Below are 17875 nucleotides of genomic sequence, written 5' to 3' on the forward strand. Positions count from 1 at the left end.
TGAGCGAGGAACTTCAGACAGCTGATGCCTGGCTACTTCCGGTTGTTGTTAAAAGCGTTCGCCAGGATTCGCAACTTCTGTCGTGGAGTGTGGGGCTCGATGGGTGGCGCGGGTCTCGCCCCGCTACGTTTCCGCGCGAACGAACCGAGTAATTTCGACAATTACCTACCTAAAACGGGTTTGAATACCAACGAAAATAGTTACCAGAGCAAATAGTTTTCTTTGCCCTCGCTGTAATTTGGCCATTCCGTTAAGGACTTGCTAACATTCGGTGATAATTCCTCTACTTCCTATTTTTCTCCCATTTCCTAGCGGAGGATTTAACGTAACGTAGTTTATTAGTTTGTCGCTTTCTTCTATTTTATAGAGTCGAGCATAAGCGAAAGTACGATAGCGCACATGAAGTACAGCATTATTTCTCAGTAAAGAATCATTTCCAATATAAAAAAAAAATGTTTCAAATTTATCTTCAGATACCAAGCTTTTTCTTGAACAAAGGATCGATAGAACAGTAGACGATTAAAAATTCATACTTGGGTATTTAATACACAGTGATGTATAATTCCAATCCCGATGAGAAATTCAACGCGAAACCGTGGTGTCTCGTTTCGTTTCCGGAGATAATTTGATTTGCGTTTATTTACGCGACGCGCAGCTGCAGATACATGCATAATTGATCGAGAAGCATTTCCTTGTCACCGGTAAAAATTCATCTTTGGCATCTTCCTTCCGGGTTTGCACGCGAGCTTGTGGGATCTGGAGGTGAAATATTCATGCTGACAAAATCCAAGACCGTTGACGTAATCCGTGCACGGGTACTGCATTGGACGCACTATCTTCGAAGAGAGGAGCGGTACCTAAACTCGTTTCTCGTGGATGGACGTCCCTTCTTTTCGTTTGCACGGAGGCGTTTCTCCCTTTCAATCGATAGTACACTGCCGAAAAAAAGATTTTCCTCGAGCAAGTCATTATGGATCGGATGGAAGAGACGCGCAGCTGTTTAAACAGAGTTATCTTATTCGGATTGGCAATTTACAACGAACAACCTGCTGTACTTTGCGCCACGCCTTATCGTTTGATATCACGTTCGCGTTTTATTCAATACAGGATCGTATCTGTCGATAATGAAATCATTCGTCTGCCAGATTTAACGTAAAATGTTTGCTTTCGATATTTTCGAAGTATTTTCTTTGGATAATCGAATAATAACTTTTACGAATGAAGATATGGCAAATACCAAATGTTTGCACTGTTTGTCGTTTTATTCGATACATTAATAAAGCAAAGTAGGTTTGCTGTTTTCCGGTGATTTTAGCCAGGGATGTTCTACGTGTCGTATAATATTATACAATTGTGAATAAATTAATTAAGAACATTCCAAATTTTTGTTAAACGTTTCCATATTTTTCTAGAGATTAATTATTTTTCTAGAGAGAGTTTTGAGAATATAAATTTAATTGCGCGTTACTGTACCTGATGGTATGACTCTGTGCTGCGATACGTATCCGTATCGTCGAAAAATATGATCGACTTTTGGACGAAACCGGTGTTTATTGAAATTTATTTTTAACACGACTCAAAAAATAGAAGCTCCACAGAGTTTCTTTCACTCCCTGAATGTTGTAACAATATTCCATAATTTGTAAATTATTTGATATTTTATAGAGTAAAATTTATATTTGCATGTTTAAATCTCCCATAAATATATAAATATCTACAGGCAATTAGTAAACTGCTTGTGTAATTGATCATATATAAGCGTGCTAAAATGACGTAATAATTTGTAAATACGACAAGATCGCATATTTAAATCAATGTTAGTATTCAAGCAATTAATAACCTACTTATTTGAAAATCCAACTTTATTTGACTATTTATTTACTAACGTTATTAATCATGAAAATATCTCAGAAGAGAGAGAGAGAGAGAGAGATTTAAAAGACATAACAAAATTTTTAATATTTAAGTTGACGGTACTTTCGATGCGAAGCGTATTAATTGGATATTTTGCAGAATTTTCTAGATTAATATTATGAAATGTAAAATACAATTACGAGATTGACGCGAGTGCTATTAATTTTATTATATACAAATAATGCCTTTTCCTTTCGATCTGTCTACCAGTAATGCGTAATATAACATAGTCAAGGCAAAAGACTGATATTATTCGAGTAAATATCATTGTATTTATGTAGAGGAAGTTCTATTCGTTAAATTATGCGAATACGAATTCTCGAAAGAAAGTTTCAAACAGTCTGTTTCAATAACAACCACTTAACTTAATTACTTTTGAATATTCAGTTATATAAACGGAATCAGGTAATGGATTGCTTCTCGGACATTTAGGAAAATCAAATAACTAATGCGCAATTGTCATAAACAAGTAAACTATATACCGTTGAAATACAACTGATGCTCTAATGTTGCTCAAGCATCTCTTACTATTATACGATAAATTAGCCTTCGCTTTAAGACACAATGGAAGTACCTTTATGGAATTTTGTACCTAAAAGTAGAATCATAAAAGAATAACTTTTTTTTTCTGAAAAATGATCAACGAGGTTCAGAAGGAATTCGGATCATAAATAGAGTCATAAATCAAACTTTTATATCGTTAAAAAATATTCCGATAATTATAGAATTATATAAAATTCTAAGCTAGATAAAGGATTTCAATAAAAGTCATAAGATGATAAAGCACGTTGATAAGTAAAAACTAATATTGGCGATAAATAACTTCGCAAAAAAGTAGCAAATGTACGTATAAAATCGTCAAATTCCCGTCTAATCGTCTGCTACGTCCTAAAGCCCCAGAAAAGTAGACTCGAGACTTAAAGTGAGTAAGTGCAAACATGAATCAACACGGGCCATATTGTTCGCCAACTATCTATCCAAGATTTAAGGGCGTCGTCGTCTCCTTTCAATCGGCATTATTCCTGACCCGAATCAAACCGCATAGATCGCAGAACGCGCGAGATCTTTTTCTCGATGAACGAAGGAACTGCCATTGTCCTATCCTCGGTACGTTCCGGCCGCGGAACAAACGGTCGTAGGATTCGACGTGTAAACGATATCGCCAACTGTCCATTGTGCCCAACCGATAATTCTTTCCGCCTGGTCGCCGAGGAGCCGAGAAACTTTCGGCATCCGGCGCCGTCTTCTTCCTCCATAAATCAGAGATAAATCACTTTTAAACTCACGCTGTTAACCCCAGGTCGCCGCTGTGCTTGCCAACGGACCAAAGTCGCGGTCCCGCGGGAACACCGGAGAATCGATGACCCACGAGATAACGAATATGTCTCCGGGAACCCCTTAATATCGCGCCACCGATCGTCCAGCTCGTTCTTAATTAACATAATTCCGTAATGATCCAAATTACGTTCTCCTGCGAGAGTATCTAGGTTACCGATGACGCAGCACGGCGTTTCGTAGCGATCGCTCATTAATAATGCGCGTTAAAGGAAGCTTCAATCGACCTTGTTACCGTTTGATCGACATCGATACACAGCAATTCCGGCGAGCGCTGTATAAAACGGGACCGAGCAAGTTTCGTGGAAACGCCACATCGTAACGAGCGCAACCCTGGAATAATCGAGCGACTTTGTTTGATTTGGAAAGCACGAGAAAGCTTCTTTTTCACTGAGCGGTGCGTAACGATGATCAAATCACGTGGATGAATCGGTGATGTCGAAGTTTGCCAGCTTTAGGGAAAACTTTTAAGTTTAAAGTTAGATGAGTTAAAGACTTTTGGGATGGATATCCGAGGAACGAGGGTTTCGCCTTTTCCTATGGAAGGTGGTAAACTCAATGGTAGGACGGAGACAAAAATTTGAGAATGCTAACGGTAACCGATACTTTCTAGTATCGTGTCAGATTCGTAGTTACGAATTTCAGAAAATGCAGGTTACACTGTATTTGTAAAAGAATTTTGATGCGATGTATGAATAGACAACGATCATAGATAAAATGCTACTGGGCAATTTATAAGGCATAGGGTTCAAAACATGGCGGAGGTAGATGTAATGAGTCTAAGAAAACTAATAAAAATCCTCGCGTGTCGTATTAATGGCCATTGGAACAAACACGTCGAATAATTCTGTCCCGATAATTATTAAACATATGATTAAAATTAGAACTACCGACCCTACGAGACTACCATGTTTCGGGTCTTTTGCTTTTACAATTATCAGTTAATTTACAAAATTAACGGTGGTCTTCACTGAAATACGCAGATAATCGTATTTACATTAGGTTGTCCAAAAAGTGTCTTTCTTTTAGAGACCCGTCTTTTACAACGACGCATCTTTATACAAACATGAAGCCTAATCTCTAAAGCGTTGTAATCTTTATCTTGATGGAAGAAGACGGATCATACGTAATTCGATAAAATAATATAAAACGAAAAATGCATCCATTATTTCCTTATAAAACGAAAGAAAGTATTCGGATGACCTAATACGTACATATCTATTTATTTTCGTTACGATGTTAATTATAATTATTCAAATCTAGATATTGGAGACTGATAATTCTAGCGTTAATCTATTCCATCTGCCACATTTTCGCTTATTAATTGCAATTCAATGCCACAGAACAATATGGATCGCAAGCAAATGTAATCAATGTTAGTAATACTGAACGCTATTGCCAGCACATGTGATACCTCGGTTTCCTTCCCTCAACAGAGAAATCCAACTGGGACACCCTTCGTGGAATCCAATCTCGCCTCAAAGAGGCTCGTCTGTGCTCCATGGCGTATTCTCCCGAAAGTTCTGTGACTCGCAGCTTCAATTACCGAGTTCTCGATCAATTAAGCCGTGGCGAGATAATAAATTAATCGGAACAATCGAGTATCGTGATCGAAATGATATTCGAATGCGACGAAGAAAAAAAGACGATCATAATTGTGTCTATTTAACTCTCTAATGGTGTTAGCCGATGGTCTAGGCCGATGACACCTAAGTCCATGTCTTCCTCAGATGTTAATAACAACCTCATACGAATACCCATATATCTTCCTTCGCCTACCGCTGCGAGGAAACGTTGGGCGAAATAACAAGGCCTTCGTTTACGAGAAAATCTACGTAAGACGAACAAGAGAAAGGTAGAAGAACAAATACAGGGTGCGCCGTTAGAATTCGGACAGAATTCAATTTGTAGTTCCCACCATATTAGAATTCAGATGTTTGTGCTGATTGACTCTGAAGTTAGTTAAATATGTCAATAAGTCTTCTATAACCTCAAAATGACAGAACTCGTTAAGCAAAACCCGGAATACGATAGAAGAGCGGCGATTATAGAAAGTCTTCGCGCCGGGAGAACGCCGGTCGAAATTATAAAATTCTTTAGCTACCCAAGATCGACGGTATACGACATTGCTAAGAGATACGCAGCCTCAGAGTGGTTCGAGAAGGGTTCTCCTTCTCCGGCGAGAAAAGTTCAGCGTTGTCTCAAGTGAGGGCGACGTCATGCCTCCGCACTTCTTCCAAAAAGGCGAAAGAATCACAAAGGAGGTTTATTTGGAGGTCCTGAAGACAGTAATAAAGCCGTGGATGGAAATTACGGCTTCTGGAAGGCCGTATTTATTTCAACAAGATGGCGCACCTGCTCACACAAGTCATCTTGTTCAAAATTGGCTCTCTGACAATGTGGACATGTTTTGGTCGAAAGATTTCTGGCCTCCTAACAGTCCCGACCTAAACCCATTGGACTATTACGTGTGGGGCGTTATCGAGAGACAAATTAATAAATGCAGGCACCCCAACGTCAACTCCCTACGAGCTGCTATCGAGTCAGAATTCGCGACAATTAAACGCGACCAGTTGAAGTCAGCGTGCTCGCGCTTTAGAGCAAGAATAGAGCAGGTCATAGAGGCAGAGGGTGGTTACATAGAATAAAAGTTCTCAGCAAGGACCCTTTAAATGAGATATAACAACATTTTCATGTGTTTTTGTGTATTGACTTAAATAAACAACTTTCTGCACAAAACTTCTTTTGTCCGGATTCTAACGGCGCACCCTGTAAATTCTAGAACGACAATAGTGAAGGCAATAATTTCCTAACGTCGTTTGTTTAGATATCGAAGATTCGAAGTATGCAAACATTGGACATAATAATCGGACTAACGCCAGAAACCATCGTTCGATAATTTCGAGCGACGTAGCGTCATACTCGGAATACCAACGGTCAAGGAGGAGATTACCAGATTCGCAACAAGATACAGAACAAGAATAGAAACACACCCGAACCAGCTGGCAGCTGAAACGTGCAACACAACAAATATCGCAAGAAGACTAAAAAGGAAACACCCAATAGACCTCACAGAAGATATAACTTAGAAAAAAAAAAAAAAAAAACGAAGCTGGCACCCCGCTGGGGGTAGCCGCCCACGTGCTATATTATTTTTTATTTATATTTTTTTTTTCTTCACCAACAAGATATAACACTTTACCAAATGTCCGCAAGGACAAATTGTAAAATAAACAAAATAAAATAAAAAAAAAAAAAAACGTAGCGTCATGGAATGTTCAAGAATTTATATAACTTTCGTAAAACACGTATTAACTAGGCATAAGATAAGAGAAAATCAAAGAACAATCAGGATAAAACGCTTTATGGATCGTATATAAATTAGAAATAATCCGGGCCAATATAGAAATGTCTTTATCCGCAATAAAGCTGCAGAGGGTAGCATAATAATATCGGTGGTGCAGCGGTAGGGAAAGAATGGTCTGCGGAAGGTTGCCGAAGACATATGTGCTGGATAACCCACGGTTACCCAGAAGTATTCGTAAATTACTTCGTTAATGCGCGTCGACCCGGCAAGTCCTCCGTTAATTCAGAGGAACTTCCCATTATCCTTATCGAGCATTGAAATATCGTGTGGGAGCCGTAGTTCGTACGACTATTCGCTAAACACGAATAAGAACGTAGCCATGCATACATAGGAAATAATGGTATGTCCGTAGCAATTCGCGATTAACCCTGGCAAACCGTATCTAATGGCGAGAAATGGAACGGTGTTTTCCGTTCGCTGAACAATTTCGCGAGAATCACTAGAGGCCAAAGAGGATTAAAAAGGTTAGAAGAAAATGGCCTGGAGAGTCTTTACGTATATCTCCAGAGATAAATAGAAGGAGGGACGCGTATGCTTCTTTCTGTTTGCGTTTCTTCCTCTGTTTTCGCAATCTCTTAAACGAAATTTCAAATTGAACGAAATGTCAAAGTGCATAAATGGTATTTTGTCGATACGATAAAGGAGAGATATTAAAACGCTAGAAATATTAAATTATTATTTTTTTATTATTTATATAATTCATTATCATTAGATTACAGTTTCTTTTTTCCTTCTTTTAATTAGGCTGATTTCGAGAAGCGGGATAAATTCGTTTCTACCTTCGAAATTTTCCATAGATGCATAAAAACTCACAGTCCGCAATAACGACCACGATTCAAACGATACTATCTTCCTTATATTTTTAATTATCGAGTAATTGCTCAATCTATCGTCTACGCGATAAAATGACCAGCATACTAGTTACGAGTTAATATTTCCGATTCGTCAGACGCATTTCTAAATCAGATAGACGCGCATGTTACTCTCGTATGTACATACTCGTATATATCGACGCGGCCTACTTTAAGTTCGACTTCACTTCGAGCAACCTCCCTTCGACCGTTTCTTCTATCGCTAAAAGTTCCTTTTAACCCATGTAGCCCAGCTCTTACCGGATACTCTCGCTCGATGATGCATGGAAGTTCTAAAATTTCTTGTTGGTGCCATCCGAATCTCGAACGACCTTCGGTATAGGAGTAGGAAGAAGCAAGAGAGGAAAAAGGAAGAAAAGCGACTTCTCCTCGGTCGACATTAACCTGGAAAGGCGGACCGTGGCAGACTGCGCGAAAATATCCTGCGAGCAACACCTACACGGTCTCGTCGGTCCCTTTAATTTCCATCTGCCTACTCCGACACCATCGTCGACCAGAACGGATTGCTTTCGCGAAAATAGACGAGCCCTGTGTTCCGCTGGAACGAAGGACGACTGCGATTTCACGAATGATTTCACTGGAACGCGTATAACTCCGCGGAAAGACGGAATACATGCCGCGCTCCACGTTCCGAGTTTTCTTCGAGTAGAATAGAAGCCTCTGAATCACACTTTCGCGCACCACCTACTGCGAAAACATTCCCAACCGACAATTTCACCGCCACAAAACGAAATGCGTTTATTGTTTTAACCTCCGCTATTGTTTGTTCTCCACGTAGTTGCGACAGCGGTGAAAGTAGAACGTTTTGGAAGCTTGAGAGTTTGGATCATTAACTTTTATTTATTTAAATTTAACTTTTATTGAATTAGTATTGTAATGTATCTTTTGACCAGTAATACAAATTTTCTTATAATTAGACGAGACACAGAAGAATCGTTATCGTTATCGTCTTTATGATTTTACGGTCTTAAATCGATCACAGCAGAGTCAAGAATTGTATCGTGATCGTTTTTTCACGTTTTAAGGTAATTGTTAATTTTAGGGGACACAGCTCTGATGACCTTGATCTTGATAACAGACGTCAAGATTAAGATCACCGGGGCCGCTTTCCCTAGAGTCTACGTTTATCTTTAATTCTATCATTTAATGCAATGTACATAACATAACAACAGAAGTATATGTTAAGTAAAAGTTAGGGAATCAACAAATTTTCATTCGATACCTTGGCCGATACCTTTTCAATTAGCATCCAAACCAGGTTTATTTATCGTGACACTGGAGAAATTAATTGTCATAGAATTTCCCATTGCTGCGAAGGAAGATATTTCCACGAGTCACTTGAAGTTTTATATGGCTTCCATCCGACAAAAATATCCGAAAGTAGGACATATACTTTAGGAAAATCGATGCATTCAATTTCGCGTGCAATTTATAATACGGAAAAGTTGATAGCCAGAAGCAGCGTAAAAAAATCGAACGCAGCGGGAAGAAAATTCGAAGAAAGACACCAGGAAGCGAATCGTTGTAAAATACCTAAGAAAAAGCTACCTACTCTGAAATTTACAAAAAAGCCAGAAGCAAAATAACGAAAAATCGGTTCTTCCACGTTTCTAATTTCTATATAAATAAACGATGAAGATGTTCAGAGCAAAAAACACAAACGGCGAGCGAAGAAGATAAATAGTATCGTTGAATATTCGACAATGGTTGGTAACATTATCGAGAAAGAAAAGTATACATTAAAATATGTTTGCCACTTTGCCAGGACATCTGTTTGCACATACACGAGACAAACCTGGTAGTATATAGATAAAGATATGATAAAGAGAATTACTCCAACACAGCTCTGTTAGAACTGGAATTCGGAAATATTAATAAATTTAGTATCGATTGCTTTTGAACTGGCATACGAACGTTATTTTCTTTTTTCAATAGTCATAGTAATTTATATACACGCGTGTAACTTGTATTTTGGAATAGGCATAAAAGCAGGAAGGAATGAGACAAGTATAACAAACATTTGCACGAGTACATGGAATATTCGGATGATCTAAAGAGTTGCAGCAGGGAAGTCGTTGAAATTTCGCGACATAAACGAGCGTCATTTGACGCTACTTTCGATACGGCTAGAGTTAGTAGAGCAGAAAACAAGCTAATTCAAAGGCAGCGACTCGACGTTCCTATGAACGAAAAGGGGCTTAAAGGAAGCACATCGATCGATGGTGCCGGCTTTAATAGCCAGTGTTTATCGTCAATACGAAACTCTTGAGGCGAAGACACCTTATATGTGTAGGACGGTCTCTTATGCTCTGTCAGACACAAATCAGAGATGTGCCTTTGATTACAAACGCTGACTGAAAGCTGAAGAGCCACGTACGTTTGGCAATTAGGGAAATATTTCGAGTTTCCTTCCAATCTAATTTTAGTTTTCCTTATGCAAACGTAATTAACGTTTCATCGGTGGACAAACATTTCATACTTTAGAAACGACATACAACGTTATAATTAAGTAAATGTAACGAAGATCGGTATATACAGCTTAGTGAATGTTTAAAATTTAATCGTTTTTGATCGCGATCTGACACTATAAGTCAGCTTTTTATAACTTTCGTAATTATTTATTCAATCTCCTAAGTGGATTTTATTTTGGCTATTCATTCGAGGAACAGCTTTGCCAATTAACTACGTACAATATCCGTCTGGATGTCTGGATCGTAAATAGCAATTCAATTTGCTGTTTAATAAGATATGTCAATAAAATTGCCTTCGCGATAAAACTTCGCTGTTCTATTCGTGTGCATTCCACAACACACGGAACAACCGTTCTAAAGATAGATTCGATTCAGCAGACAAACTCTATATCCAGTCAAATGGGGATTCACACATGTGGGAAAACTACACGAGGGGAGAAACGATTGAGAAAAGGGAGGAATTCGTGCAAGCAACTGTTACGATTGAGAGTCATGGTTTGAACCAAGACTGCGTGACTTAGGTATATAAGCTAAGATATTGGTACAGGAATGGACGGAACGTTGTACGACTAACAACGGGATCCACTTAAGGGAAGCGTGGATAAGCTGGGATCTTCCAAGATGAGTGTATCTCGTAATCTGCTATCGCGTGGTAACTAAAATAACTTTACGACGGATATCTAAAATAGACTGTATGAATTAAAGCGAATAAAAGGATATCTGATGTATAAGATCTAGAATACGATCGGTCTCGCAATAATTAGATTTCGAACAACGAAGAATATATCCCTCGACTAGAATTTTTTCTAAAATAAAATTTTAGAAATTATAAATTTCAAATGATTGCGCGTGGCAAAAATGTAATAAAGCCGGTACTAGGATAAAGTAGAACATGTCAGACGCAGAAATTGTACCGATTCGGTAGGACTTAATATTTCCTGCGGAGAAGCGTACTAGCTCAAACAGCAGACAGTTGGACTCCGCGAAGTATTCGTAGGAAACGGAACAGACTCGCTTCCGCGTCGATACGTTCAGTCAGTTTCCTTCCAGGTACTTTAGCAATCAATTCACCAAGTGGGAGCAGACCCGAAAGGTTGACCTATATAGCAGAACCGACAGGCGTGATAATCGATCGATCGCGGAAATTCGCGCATAGCCTGAACGCGCGACCAAGTCCAGGAACGGTCGGTGACCCTCTTCATAGCCGGCTCTCTCGTCCCTCTTCCGTACCGGTTCATCCTTTGTTCGTCAGGGTTTACACTGGAAACAGCCGCTTCGGTGCTGTTGTACTTAATTAACGCGCTACCTTTCAACGTTCGGTCGAGGGCTTGATCCGACAGCCAGAAACCGGCCGTGCTTTCACCGCTTGATCATTTCGGCAAACAGCGGACGGACCGCGCAAACTGATTTGACAAGGAGGACACGTCTCGTTGTCCCCGTCATTGACGCGTGCGCGCGCCACACGCTTCTACATATACGCGTGAATAACACGCGAAGAGATGAATCGTGATGCACGAGTCGCGAAATGACGTGTCACGATTCCACCGGAACCGACGGAAATCTGCACAAAGAACGCCTGATGCCATTTCACGCCGCGATAAACGATCGTTCAAGCACGATCAAAAGACTCCGTGTCTTTGGCAAGCCAGGCCTTTCGATGGCTTGCTCGTACAACTTGATTAACGCTCACCCACGGCGTTGTTCGATCAAGGATTCAATCCAGGACCGGATTTAATGATTTTGGTAAACAACGCCTACAAGGACAAACAAAGGGATTCCGCGTCTGTTGTCGGAATAGCGGCTGAATAGCAATATGATGAGGCTTACCGAGCGAATCGAATAGAACCGATGGGAGCTGTAATTCCGATTGGATAGCATAGAAAGCAAAATATCGCCGGTGGCATTACCAGCGATCAACCCACCCCCTTCTGCCACCGAATAGAATGTTTGCTTTCGAGATTTGTCGTTCGACCACTGTATCTTCCTCGACTATAGATCATTACGACGAGGATGTTCAATTATGAGCGCCATGGATACCAGTTTATCCCTTGAAACGTCGACTTTCGTTTGTATTTCTAATTAGCGCGAAAGATACTTATTAAATAATATTTTCATCGATCATCCGAAACGAAACTGACCGACGAATTATTTCAATATTCGAATGCACCGTTTCTTCAAATGCCTCGTTCTTTCTACCTCGTCCTTTTTACCTTGCTTTCTCTTCACATCGGAGAATGAACGCAGATCCGATTCTGCGAATTTTCAATGGATATTTTCAATACCTATCTCTAACCTGCTAACTAATTCAATAAACAATTTTACACGACTTTTCGAATCGCTGTCACATTTTTCACGTTCGAAATCACGTTGCTAGCGCATTAGACAAGATCCATAAAGTCACTCACGAATTTGACCTTATCTTAAAGCCAATCAGCACGGCGGTACAATTTAACGGCATCGCAAGTTATGTCGGATTTCTTTATCCGAGAACGTGATACGACCATAACATCGCGATAACAGCACGGACGACAAAGGGTCGTTGTTCACACGCGACTCGTCACACATGCGACAATATGTGCACGCATGTGATACAACGGGGTGCAGAACAGTGCGTGACCAGCAAACGGACTGGAGCATAGACAATTCAGCCTTGAAAATCAATATGCCGCACAGGCGGTAATTTTCACTCGAAAGCCTGCGTCTTACGTTAATGACCATTCGTAAGAAACTTTTAACGAACAGCGAACGACGTTTCTTATCGTAGCTTCTGCGTGAGTTTCATTACTTCAAATAACAGTGCGTTAATTTCTATGTTTCTTTTTCTTTTTCGTACAAGTTTCCCCTGGTAATTGGGAGTTTCGACGTTTATAAAATGCAAATTTAAACGTTGCATTTGAAATTATTGCTACGCAGATCTTGGTCACGACAAGTGAAAAATAGACTCGTGACTAGTGATCATTTTGCTTTCGAACAATCAATAACATGCGCTAGAAGAAACATTCGTGGCAAACTTGTGAATAGGATGCAACTAAATTGAAAAGAAAGAAATAGTCATTTTCAAGTATGTACGGTTTATGCTCAACCGAGGAGTCCTGTTTTGCGGCCAAGTTTCAGGACAAAATACAACACACACAAGAATACACAAAAATCACGCACCAATGCGACTTAAACCCAAAAAAACAAAAAAATAAACGCAAAAACCGAAAATCCACGACACATATTAGACCATGGCTACGTCGTACCGACGCGTATCGGTACTTTTGCCTAAACACACTATACTCAATTCATTGTTTATTGTGAATCTCAAAAATGTACAAAAAATCAAATATTGGCTAAATAAACTATTTAAAAAAAAAAAAAAAAAAAAAAACGGTTTATGCTCAATAGTTTCAGTTCTGGTCAAACGACAGAAGTAAATTTATAATTTGAAAATTCGAGAAAGATTATTATAGAAAGTTTTGTTACGTAGAAACGCAGGATCTATTTACTATACGATACAATACTATACGATAGATTCGTGTTTCAATCTCCGCTCGGTGTTTGTTTACAACTTTGTAACGAAGCCTCTGCAGAAAAACTTGAAACAAAACAATGTTTGTTTCCCATTTTCGCTTGTAAATTATGATTCTTTAATTTCATTAGAAAAATTGCAAATCTTCTGTGGACAATATTTTACCTCGTTGACATCTTCCAATTTCATATTTTATTCTTATTTTCATTTTAGCGAACGTAGAAGATCTATAATGTTTTCAACAAATATGTAACATAAGACAGAAACGCGTAATCGTACATATTAATAAGAATTTTTGAGATATTTTCGAACGTTAGAAAAATACATTGGATGGAAAATCATATGCGAAAGGATCGTTAATCATTGTCAATAGCGTTCTTCGCGCGTCGTTTTTAAACGTACATCCTCTGAAATAACAGATAATCGAAGATAATAATGAGTACAATATCGCTATTATGCGCTTAACCGAAGCAGATTACGTACACAAACATTATCACTGACGTTTATTGTTGCTGCGCATCACGCGCAAGATACAACGAGAAGTACAAGAGGACTTCCTGCCAATCACTTTCGTATCCCTAAGCGGCTTAAGACAAGTTCTAAACTAGGCGAAAATTTTAAATTAGTTTTTACGTTAATCTCTTCGAATTATTACACACTGCGAAGCTGACGATGATAAAACTAGGAACAGCATTATAATTAGGACACTGTTTCTGATGTACCAGATTCGCTTGGGTCTACGTAGAATATATTCCACGTCGTATGTTTCACGGTTAATAAAACTGCTTTCCCTCGCATTATCCGATCTATGTGATTATTACTTTTTCAAAAATTCACAGTTTCAACGTTAGTTTGCACAATTTTTTATACCAATATATTTTTCTAACGCTGGATTAGATAATTTTGCAATTATTCTTAATGATATATTTCTAAAATTTGTTCTCCTACTATAAACATAAATCGTACAAACTATTTTCTCTGTTTATACGATCGCTTGTTATTTTGTATTAATATTCTCGGAAGAATGAAAAATACGTAAAGTGTTCAGGCGATTTCGTTTTTTCAAGCCTCAGCGCGTGATAGTTGTAAACTTTCATCGTGTCTATTTGAAGCTTTTACTTACCGCTTCAGTATGTACAGGATGAGCAGCAAACAGCAAACCTGTCAAGGCAGCAAATCCTGGACGCAGTGATGCCACCGCTAGGCTCACCCTTGTGACCAAAACGCATGCAATGGCGTGCAGGGCAATATTCGTCGCGTGATACCAGCTTGGCGTTAATCCCGACATCAAGTAGTTCAACCTGAAAATACGGAAACGGGCTGAATTAAAACGTGCTTCGATAATGATTTCAGATGCTATGTGGTAATTAATTTTATATCTTAAAAATAGAAAAACGTATAAATTACATTTCCTTCTATCAATATTATCCATATTATATATTACAAAAGTTTTTAGTTGATTTATTAAAAAGATCTTCTTATGGATGTTTTGAAAATATAGCAAACAATTCGCGATGATAGCGACCAAAGTTCAACAGAATTCTCCAAAAAGATACAAAAGACAAAATCGCTACTAATTCCGGCCGGAACTCGTAATGAAGCATCGTAGAAAACAGTAAGCCATGATTGTAATTAGACAATTACATTTACGTGTTATTAAAGTTTATTATACCTTCAAAGTGCATTAAAGATTCACCATTGTTATTGGTAGATATTATCACTGGATTTTACAATAAACAAGCAACGAACGAAGTATCAGCGAAACGATATACAGGGTGCGCCGTTAGAATCCGGACAAAAGAAGTTTTGTGCAGAAAGTTGTTTATTTAAGTCAATACATAAAAACACATGAAAATGTTGTTATATCTCATTTAAAGGGTCCTTGCTGAGAACTTTTATTCTATGTAACCACCCTCTGCCTCTATGACCTGCTCTATTCTTGCTCTAAAGCGCGAGCACGCTGACTTCAACTGGTCGCGTTTAATTGTCGCGAATTCTGACTCGATAGCAGCTCGTAGGGAGTTGACGTTGGGGTGCCTGCATTTATTAGTTTGTCTCTCGATAACGCCCCACACGTAATAGTCCAATGGGTTTAGGTCGGGACTGTTAGGAGGCCAGAAATCTTTCGACCAAAACATGTCCACATTGTCAGAGAGCCAATTTTGAACAAGATGACTTGTGTGAGCAGGTGCGCCATCTTGTTGAAATAAATACGGCCTTCCAGAAGCCGTAATTTCCATCCACGGCTTTATTACTGTCTTCAGGACCTCCAAATAAACCTCCTTTGTGATTCTTTCGCCTTTTTGGAAGAAGTGCGGAGGCATGACGTCGCCCTCACTTGAGACAACGCTCAAAACGTGAACACTTGCTGGAAATTTGGTTTTGCCCACAACAGGAACATCTTCGAGATTGTGGGCCAGCCAACGGTCGTTCCTCCGAATTTTATAATTTCGACCGGCGTTCTCCCGGCGCGAAGACTTTCTATAATCGCCGCTCTTCTATCGTATTCCGGGTTTTGCTTAACGAGTTCTGTCATTTTGAGGTTATAGAAGACTTATTGACATATTTAACTAACTTCAGAGTCAATCAGCACAAACATCTGAATTCTAATATGGTGGGAACTACAAATTGAATTCTGTCCGAATTCTAACGGCGCACCCTGTACGCTTACGTTCCAGTAAAATCTCTCTCGACATAAATACAAAACCTTATCTTCGGTATGCAATTCATCTAGTTGTTTCTGTCAATACCCTACCATCAGCTGACCACTCGAGAAATCGGAAAACAATGAGCGCAGCAGTCTTCCCGTTTATAACTACAGAGGATTTGACGGCGCAGCCATGGCGAAGTTTTCACGGAAATCCGCTTAAGTCGACCAAGATAATCGGATTGTAGAAAACACTCCATACATCTATTCGCTCTGCTTCGTCCATTCACCGCAACCGGTGTACAATTTCTCTCTTGCTCGCTGCTTTTCTTGCTGTGTCGCCGGTGTTCCTCGCGCCACGTGTTTCGTTTCTAATGAAAGTACCCTGTGAAACTTCCCAACTCTCTATACCACGCGTTTCCTTCCATGACCATTGATCATCGAATACTTTATCTGCTGCAGTGGAAATGCTCGTCCTGCACGATCGAAGTAGGTGCTATTGTAAGAAGCAACTCAAAATGCAATAAAATCAACCATCGCTCCAAAATCAAATCATTTGCCACTCTTAAACGCTATAGCAGAAGAACATAAATCACATTTTCTAATTTTTATGGGGAAGGGACTTTAATACGTTGTCGATCAATCCCATGTTACCACAATCGCTTGTTTTATTTATTAACTAAACGCGTTCTTTCATTCCCTTCAAAAATTATATCGTTTTTCTCATTAACCGCGTCCTTGGCATCTACAAAACTTCATCGTCAACTTAACTTCTCAATTATTTTGAAAAATTTGTCATCTCTGAATATAACAGGTGTTTTCATTTTCAATCTTATCTTGTCATACATTTAGTGTTAAAATTCTTCTACTTAATCACTTAATCACTTAATACTTTCTTTCTCTTCCAACAAATATAATTTCAATATTTAAATTGCCGCTTTTCATTGCAAACGCTTCGATTCCAGTTACGAAGAAACGCAAAGAAAAACGACACAGCGTAAAGACCAAAAAAGAAAGCGCGACAGGCGGCTGAAAGAGAAAATTGTGGGCGAAGAACGAACGAGGATGGAAAATAGGTGAGACAGGGTACCAGCATCAGGACGAAAACAAACACGGTAGCTGCTGACGCGGTCGAGTAATAATTTTGAAACTCTGCCGACGGCATAAGTTCGACGCTCCTGGCGGACCGGAGATTGGCCTCGTTCCAGGTGTCAAGGATCCTGCTCGGCTGGAGGCGTATCCTGTCATCTCCTTGGCTCTGGATCAACCAAAGAACTAGGAAGTGTCAGTTGCACGTTCGTACGCAGATTTTACTGCGAATTTTATGAGACGTCGATGGACGATCTTGATCCAACTGATCTTGCTACGAAGCGGTGTAATATGTGGCGCGGATTCGAGGTGAAGAATTGTTATTTCAATCCGAGATGCCAAAGTTCTATGGAGATAAATGGCGAGTTCATCTAATAAAATATAGCAACCCTAAAGCGTTAGTATTACATTGATAAACTTCTGTATTATATGTTGATATTTAATCAAAGAATGAAAGTAACGTTATAGTAGAGTAGTTGCGCGAAGTATAATTTCACTATATCGTTGAGATAAAGAATTTCTAAAAATGAAAATCTATCACACCGGTGTAATCTTATAAAATATCGCAAAGAGTTTTTCAGGTTTTGCATAATTTAAGCTGAAGTAGAGCTACATTCTGGCCGGAAACTTTTAGTAGTTACTGCATAAATATTAGTGCTTAATACAACT

At 39.1% G+C, this 17875-nt stretch overlaps 1 protein-coding gene across 4 annotated transcripts in view; it reads right to left on the minus strand.

Annotated features, from left to right (window-relative positions):
• Positions 1 to 17875, minus strand: part of LOC132911460 (protein O-mannosyl-transferase TMTC1-like) — a 292210-nt gene that overhangs the window by 147723 nt on the left and 126612 nt on the right. For all 4 annotated transcript variants that reach the window (XM_060968103.1, XM_060968098.1, XM_060968112.1 and 1 more), the window contains exon 2: positions 14594 to 14771. In XM_060968103.1, the coding sequence (XP_060824086.1) occupies positions 14594 to 14771 (178 nt within the window). The remainder of the gene's footprint in view (positions 1 to 14593; positions 14772 to 17875) is intronic.

This window comes from Bombus pascuorum, chromosome 1 (assembly GCF_905332965.1).
Source record: "Bombus pascuorum chromosome 1, iyBomPasc1.1, whole genome shotgun sequence".
Taxonomy (NCBI): domain Eukaryota; kingdom Metazoa; phylum Arthropoda; class Insecta; order Hymenoptera; family Apidae; genus Bombus; species Bombus pascuorum.